This window comes from Macrobrachium rosenbergii, chromosome 21 (genome assembly GCF_040412425.1).
Source record: "Macrobrachium rosenbergii isolate ZJJX-2024 chromosome 21, ASM4041242v1, whole genome shotgun sequence".
Lineage (NCBI taxonomy): Eukaryota > Metazoa > Arthropoda > Malacostraca > Decapoda > Palaemonidae > Macrobrachium > Macrobrachium rosenbergii.
Window position 1 is genome coordinate 68,945,335 of NC_089761.1, and position 8,730 is coordinate 68,954,064.

Sequence of the window (8,730 nt, forward strand, 5' to 3'; positions counted from 1 at the left end):
TCGTTTTGTTGGGCTCTGGTATTAGCCATCCTGAAGTAATGGTTATACAGACTGGACTTTCTAATCAATCTAATACGTCTGAAAAGACTCAATTGCAGGAATCTGAAACACTCAATTGTTCAGACTGCAGGAGAATGGATCTGTCTGAATAAGACAGCTGATCAATAAGTCTGAGGAGACTTTGTTAAAATTTAATATGTCTCGGAAGACGTAACTGGATTTTATGTCACGCTCGGACTTGGCCGGCTGTAGCATGAAATTAAGGAGTTGTTCCAACGAACTAGAATGATCAGTCCCATAAAGGCTTTAGATGTGTGTGAAATACACTAATATAATGTCTCAAAAGGACTTAATGTTTGGTTTCCCGCAGGAGTTAGAAATTCTCGCCTCTCGCAACATAGAATTTTAGTAGGAGTCTCTGAGGACTTGGAATTTGGTTGAAGAATTCTCGCCATGTGCGATGTAGAATTTTATTTGGTTTGCCCGTAGGACTTGGAAATACGATTCATCCCTTAGGACTTAGAAATTACTAACAGGAAAACCATAAAAAAAATATTCGCTGAGAATGAATGGAAAAGGTTACATGCGCGGGCAAGGGAGGGATGGTGAAAAGATCGTCTGCCTTTCACTGAAGTTATTTTTAGATTCTGTGTGAATGAACCCGTCTATTTATAGACCGTCTGGGACTCCGGGGAATTTCCCAGTCGTCTGAGAGGATAACAGTAAAAATGACCTAGTAATTTCCCCTATAAGCGAAGTTTAAATTTCGCATCCCTAACACCTAGTTCGAGTTTTAACTACACTGAGAGAATTTCAGCAATGCAAGCTGACTTCGTTTTGTCCCATGTGGGAATTTATTCGCGCCTAAATAACAATTTGCTAATCCGAAATGAGAAGTAAAATTTATCACAGAGGAATTTCTTTTGCACTATTCCTCGAAGCAAAGAATGGTTAGCACTGGTTATTTCCTAACTACCTATCCTGAAAAGCATGCATTAAGGAATCTAATACGGCGGTTCTCTTCTCTCAGTGAATACATGAATACATGCATCCCTATTTCTAATTCCTAGGAACAGTCACAATTGTAAAAAAAATTTTGCTAAGATAAACACATTACTTACATGGAATTTCCGGATCTGTGTGCTGGTTTTACACAAAAGGTTCGTAATTGTCTCGTACCCAGCGTAGCTTTGCTAATTGCTTATTTGGCAGATGCAAACCCAAACAAAAGCAGAAAACAAATGGGGGGGATGCATCCGCTAAAACAAGAATCTCAGTCAAAAGGTCGCCATTTTTATGTTTTTCCTGGCAATCTAGTTTGAAATATTCTCTGTGAGACAGGTAGCAACAATTTCAGATAATTTAGCCTTGTGATTCCGACTTCATGGGTCCAGGGAAACATAAAACAAGAGAAAAAAAGGGGGAATTTCATATGAGCGTAAGGCTCTTACTGCTGAAGGAAAATATTACGTAAACACGTGGGCAAACTTACAGGAGTGTATTTACATAAATAACATTAGTATGGGAAAGAGGAATGCAAGTAAATTATTGATCCTGAAGGGGATTCCTAGGGATGAATGAAACTGAGGGGATTCCAGACACAGTCCAAGAAGATTCCACGATAGGGGGTCCCTCTGAAATGAGAGATATGAAAATTATATACCAGTAAGGAAAACAGACAAAAAGAATAATGAATTCGAAGCTGCACTGAGGGTGCCAAGGGGCTTCAATGAATTAATAATGGTTTAGCACTGCCGACACTTGAGGAGCATGGACATTTGACTAGAGATTCGGTGATTACTGGCACTCAAATTAAGTAAATGTTACGAGGAAAAGCGTGACTGAATGGATGTCTTTACAGAGCACTTTACCGTAAGGCAGATTTGGTTCCAGGGCAGAAGGCGGTCCATGGGTGACTTGCGATTTCCAAGTGCGAGTGCAATCTTCCACGTGGTAGGATGCAGGGGCTTCAACGTAAAGGGCAAGACGATGGGAACCTCACGAAACCCCAAGCAAATGGAGTGGGTCATCGGTCAGGCCAGCATCAAAGGGAACACGTGGTTGGCGGTTAGAGTACACGGAGGAAAAGTATACTTTGAAAAGCCACGTGGTTAGGAGCTAAGGGTATCGTTGGGCCAGGGCATGGCGGTGATTGTGGTGTCATCCTTACACCCCCCTCGTCCAGCGCAGGTCTGAGAGCGAGCCTTGGTCTATTTGTCGCTTTTATCTCCTCCTATGGGACAGGGGGCACGTCCAGCACATAGGGAGTTGAGGCATGTTCAGCTGATGCCCGCAGGTGACGTTTGCCTGTAAAAGACAGCCAGACAGATTCACTTTTGCTTTGAAAATCAGAAATGATCTACTTAAAGAGAGTGGCCTACAATCGGTTTCAATCCCTTGTATTCTGACTGTGCAAAATATCGATCGGCAGACAAGAAGCAAAAGAAAAGGGAGCAATTTTCTAGTGAATTTTCTTAATAATATATATATATATATATATATATATATATATATATATATATATATATCTATATATATATATATATATATATATATATATATATATATATATATATATATATATATATATATATATATATATATATATATATATATATATATATATATATATATATATATATATATATATAAATATATATGTATATATATATATATATATATATATATATATATATATATATATATATATATATATATATATATATATATATATATATATATATATATATATATATATATATATATATATATATATATATATATATATATATATATATATATATATATATATATATATATATATATATATATATATATATATATATATATATATTTATATATATATAAATATTATATATATGTATAATATATATATATATATATATATATATATATATATATATATATACAGTATATATATATATATATACAGTATATATATATATATATATATATATATATATATATATATATATTTATATAACATTATCAATTAGTATGTAAGAATATAAATAAATAGCCTGTTCCATTATGAGCTAAATCTGAACACTAAAAATAAGTAGTAACAGAAGCCTTCTAACAGTAAAGATATTCCAGCATACAGTGATTCTGGTGTCAGTACATAGCATGAGGTCAGAACTCAAATTCAAACCAATACCATCTACCCTCATTACATGCAAAATTATTAACTTCCTTCAAAAGGCTAGGAAGGGCCAACATCCTTGACTTCATGATCTCTTGCTGAACTGGGCTACTACAGCTACTAATAAAAGGTGCCCACACTGACCTGAGAGGTTGGGTTTATCTCAGACAGCACCACAAGACTCCCACCAGGCACAAAAGTATCTCCTCCAGATCCTCACCAACAGTCTATGGGGAAGGAAACTGTACAGCTCTTGAATTCCTGGTCAGCAATTGACAGGTTCTGAGTTTTCACCACAAACTCGGGAACAAATGAGAACAAGAGAGGCTCTGAACCCTCTGAGTATTGAGCAAGGCATGATAGGCAACACAATTCACTAACAGGTTTTGCCAAGGCCAAAGCTAACGTTTACTGTTTACTGTGTGCATAATGTTTTAGCTACACATTCTTGGTAGGGACTTGGTGCTTGGGTGTAAGAAAGTCAGTTAAAGGAGAATATTAATTTCATGAAAAGCATATGGTATTTTTTTAATACTTTCCCAATAATATAGTGTGTTTTATTATTGCTCTAATTATGAATTGTGTACCCCAGTGCCCTTTAACACTCAGCTAATGATAACTACGAATTACGCCATTTGACAATGTGCTATATTACCAAAAATTAGAGGGAGTTGTCTCATTCACTGTGTCAAAATTCCATTTCAATCAAATAATTAGTTTGAAAGATATTTGAGAAAAACAATGACTTGCAGTCCCTGAATTAGATAGTAGCTGTGGTGAATCGGCTCTTCAACACTTAGAACTGTGATGAGTGCCCACCATTCAATAATGTTCCGACCTGTAAAGTATTGGTATTGCCTGTCATATTGGTAACTTGAAGCAAAACTATGTCAAGGGTCAGCCAGTGGATTATTTGGTTTTCCAACCAACGTAATTAAAGTGGGAATGATTGCATTTGTGCAATAGTTTCAAGTCCCAAAAATTAGGTTAGGCTCACACTTGTGTCTTTCTCATGATGCTGGTGTGAGAGAGGTGCGAAATAATGAGCAGGAAGACAAGTACTGCTGGTTCACTGATGAAGCACCCCGTTTATAAAGTGGCGTGCAGATGTCTGTGCATAACGCAGAGACCGAGGGTACAAAGATTTACAGGTGACCTAAGGTCAAACTATTTCTCTACAAAAAACAGGACAGGTACATATGTAAAGTCCCCACTCAACGGGTTCTCTATGATAAACATCCTGTTTTCTACAGTGCCTTCACAGCTGACCCAGGGTCACACATACACAGCCTTATTATCATTATTGTGATTTGTATATTTATTACCTGTTCATTTGTCCTTGTACATAGTATGTGTCAGAGTATTTTTTGTAAATTTTGTACTGGCGTCTGCATATACACTGACGTCCGCATGCCGCATTATAAGCAGGTCGCTTCATCAATAAACCAGCAGTACTTGTCTTCCTGCTCTTTCTTTAGCATCTCTCACAGTGGTGACCCCGGAGTGGTTCCCAGAGCCATTAACGGACCCAAACGGTGACTTAGTCTTGGCCCAATGAACCAACCCACGCCCCTTACGGACTAACTATGGCACTCTAACAAAGCGTTAGGGCGTTACCAACCCTCGTCGGCAAATCACAGACATCATTAGTGGAGCCACACGGCACGCTCCCAAGCATGTATTGACGCAAGTGTTCTCTCACACTCCAAGTGAGAGTGCGGAATGAGTATGGATGCAGACATCGCCTCCCACAGGGGACCTGAACTTCTGTGTCTGCTTTGTTGATGATATCCTAATTTTTTCCAGGTCCCACAAGGAACACCTTCGGCACATCCGGAAGGTCCTGCAGCGCCTGCAGGAGAGTGGCCTTGTTGTCAGGTTTGACAAGTGCACCTTCGGCGTCGATAGGGTGGAATTCCTGGGCCACGAGATATCCCCAGGAGGCGTCCGCCCAGTTGCAAAGAAAGTCGAGGCTGTCGTCAGGTTCCCCACCCCTACCTCCATAAAAGTCGTACAAGACTTCCTCGGGATGGTCATCTACTACAGGAGGTTCATCCCAGGGCTCGCCCACACCATGGCCCCCCTGACGGAGATCCTCAAGGGCCGTCCGAAGACCTTAGTGTGGGGCCCTGATCAGCAGCGGGCCATCTTTCTGACGAAGGCTGTCCTCGCCAAGGCAACAGCTTTGGCCCACCAAGACCCCAGCACCCCTCTCCAGCTAACAGCGGATTCCAGCAACCTGGAACAGGTCATCAACAGAGCCTCTCAGCCCATCGTTTTCTTCAGCAGGAAGCTCAGCCCCACAAGTCCCACTACAGCACCGTCGACAGGGAACTGTTTGCGGTGTACCAGGCGGTATGCCACTTCAAATTCCTCCTGGAGGGCACACCCTTCACAGTTTGGACAGACCACCAGCCGCTGGTCCACGCCTCCACAAAGCTGTGGGATGCATGGTCCTCCAGGCAGCAGCGGCACCTCGTGTCCATCGCGGATTTCACCTGCACCATCAAGTACCTCCCCGGCAGGAAGAACACCATCAGCCGACACCCTCTTGAAGATCAAAATCAACGCAGTGCAGCTCGGGATTGACTACAAGGACCTCGCCCAGGAACAAGCCGCCGACCCAGAGATTCCAGCTTACCACACCACCATCATGTCTCTGAAGTGGAAGGACATGCCCCTCGCCCCTGGGTGGCCAACACTACTGAGCAACGTAAGCACTGGCCACCCCCGCCCACTGGTGCCCAGCTCTCGTCGTCAGCTGGTCTTCGATGTCATCCACGGACTGCCCCACCCCTCCAGCAGGACGACGGAGGGGCTGCTGGCAGAGAAGTTTGTCTGGCATGGCGTACGGAAGGACACAATGACCTGGGCAAGGCAGTGCATACAGTGCCAGACCAGCACACCGAATCGGGGGTGGGCGACTTTCCCCAGCCGAGGGGACGTTTCGGGCACATCCACGTCGACAAAGTGGGTCCTCTTCCCCCATCAGGAGGAGCCAGATACCTTCTGACAGTCGTCGACCGCTACACCAGGTGGCCCGAAGTGACACCCGTGGAAGAAGCCACCTCCAGTGCGTGCGCGGAGGCCCTCCTCTCCAGCTGGATCAGCCGGTTTGGTGTCCCAGACCATAAATGACAGCCCTGGCATGCCTTTCTGGGGACCAAGCTGTGGACTGCACCTGGCCCGCAGCCTGAATGGTGGAGAGGTTCCGCAGGTCCCTGAAGGCGTCCCCATGGCTCATTGCACCTCCGACAACTGGAAGTACCAGCTGCCCTGGGTCCTCCTCAGGCTGAGGACCACCCCCAGAGCCAACAGCAACCCGTCTGCGGCGGAAAAGGTTTTCGGGGAGTCCCTCGTAGTCCCGGGGGAACTCATCACAGAGGACCGGGACAACTTAACAACGCAGAGGCTCTGCAACAGGGTTGGGAAGTTCACCCCCTGCCGGCGGACATATACCAACAGGACTTCCCCCTTCATGCCTCCCGGTCTATCCTCTGTCTCCCACGTCTTCGTCAGGAACGATGCCGTACGCCCATCCTTAACCAGGCCCTACAGGGGGCCTTTCCTCATACTAGAGAGAAACAATAAGGCATTCCAGGTGGCTGTCCACAGCAAGGACGGCTGGGTGTCGGTAGACCGCCTCAAGCCTGAATTCCAGGAGGAAGACGTCGGGGGCACCTCCCAAAGCCCCCCGCAAGAGGTGGTGCCCCCTCAGCCCACCCTGCCTGCATGAAAACCTCGTGGCCACCCCAGAAGGCCCCGGGTCCAGGCAGGAGAGCAACCCAACACTCCCATCTGCAGGGCACTGGAGAAGTCGAACACACCCCCCAGCTGGCATCAAGAAGGCACGGCCCCCTCCGCCGCCCCAGCAGATACCTGCTTTTATCAGATGGTGGGGGGGAAGTATTGTAAAGTCCCCGCTCAACGGGTTCTCTATGATAAACATCCCGTTTTCTACGGTGCCTTCACAGCTGACCCGAGGTCACACATACACAACCTTATTATCATTATTGTGATTTGTATATTTATTACCTGTTCATTTGCCCTTGTACATAGTACATGTGTCAGAGTATTTTTTGTGTCCAACCAGCTATTGTTAATCATCATATTTTTTATATGTACCTGTCCTGTTTGTGTAGAGAAATAGTTTGACCTCGGGTCACTTGTAAATTCTGTACTGGCGTTTGCGCATACGGCGACATCCGCACGCCGCTTTATAAGCAGGTCGCTTCATCAATAAATCAGCAGTACTTGTCTTCCTGCTCTTTCTTTAGCACCTCTCACACATACAGACAACCTAATGATTAACAATGTCTGGTTTGACATAAAAATACTCTGTTACATATACATAATGCATGGTCAATTGAACAGGCAATAAAATGTACAATTCATAATAATGATAATAATATTGTGTTCGTCCGACCCTAGGTCGAATGATAGGCACCACAGAAAACGGGATGTTCATTACAGAGAATGCATTGAGCAGGGACTTTACAATACTCCCCCCTCAAGACGTAGGTAACGTCTGATCAAAGCAGGTATCTGCTGGGGCGACGGAAGGGGCCCCGCTTTCTCGATGTCAACTGGAGGAGGTGGTCGCCTTCTCTGGCGCCCTCTGGAGTGGTGTGTTGGGGTGCCCTCCTGTCTGGTTTCGGGGTTTTCCGGGGACGCCCACGACGTTTTCCTGCGCATGGGGCAGGCCAGGGGGTTGCTATCTCCTTCGGGGGGCTTTGGGAACTGCCTCCAACGTCCTCCTCCAGGAATGCGGGCTTGAGGAGGTCTATCGATACCAAGTCTTCCCTTCCGTGGACGGCTACCTGGAATGCCTTTTTGTTCCTCTCGAGCACAAGGAAAGGTCCTCTGTAGGGCCTGGTTAAGGGTAGCCGCACGGCGTCGTCCCTGACAGAGACGTGGGTGGCGGAGGATAGACCAGGAGGCATGAAGGGGGATGTCCTGTCAGTGTATGTCCTCTGGCAGTGGGTGAACTTCCCAACCCTGTCGCTGAGCTTCTGCGTTGCTATGTCGTCCCTGTCCTCTGCGATAAGTCCCCACGGATCTACCGGGGTCCCCCCATAGACTTTTTCTGCTGAGGATGGGTCGCCGTTGGCTCTGGGGCGGTTCTCAACCCAAGGAGAACCCAGGGCAGCGGATACTTCCAAGTCTCAGAGGTGCAACAAGCCATGGGGGACGCCTTCAGGGACCTGTGGAACCTCTCCACCATTCCATTGGCTGCAGGGTTGTAGGCGGTGGTGCTGTGGTGAGTGGTCCCCAGCAGGCGTGCCAGGGTGGTCCACAGCTCGGACAGGAAGTGGGACCTCTGTCTGTAGTTATATGGTCTGGGACACCAAACCGGCTGATCCAGCTGAAGAGGGTTTCTGCACACGCGCTGGAGGTGGCTTCTTCCATGGGCGTAGCTTCAGGCCACCTGGTGGAGCGGTTGACGACTGTTAGAAGGTATCTCGCTCCTCCTGATGGGGGAAGCGGACCCACTACGTCGACGTGGATGTGCCTGAAACGTCTCCTCGGCTAGGGAAAATCGCCCACCCCATACTCTGCGTGCCGCC

General features: G+C 45.8%; 1 protein-coding gene across 1 annotated transcript; it reads left to right on the plus strand.

The window, feature by feature from the left end:
* The first annotated feature begins 5,192 nt into the window (after positions 1–5,192).
* LOC136849548 (uncharacterized) lies at positions 5,193–6,899 on the plus strand. The gene is made up of 2 exons (XM_067122885.1): positions 5,193–5,995; positions 6,356–6,899. The coding sequence occupies exons 1-2, from the start codon at positions 5,193–5,195 to the stop codon at positions 6,897–6,899; spliced, it is 1,347 nt and encodes a 448-aa protein (XP_066978986.1).
* Positions 6,900–8,730: the final 1,831 nt, after the last annotated feature.

Coding starts and splice junctions, on each gene's coding strand:
- LOC136849548 (XM_067122885.1), top strand. CDS start 5,193: ATGGTCATCTACTACAGGAGGTTCATCCCAGGGCTCGCCCACACCATG. Junction 5,996..6,355: donor GAGGGGCTGCTGGCAGAGAA/GTTTGTCTGGCA, acceptor CCTGGCCCGCAG/CCTGAATGGTGGAGAGGTTC.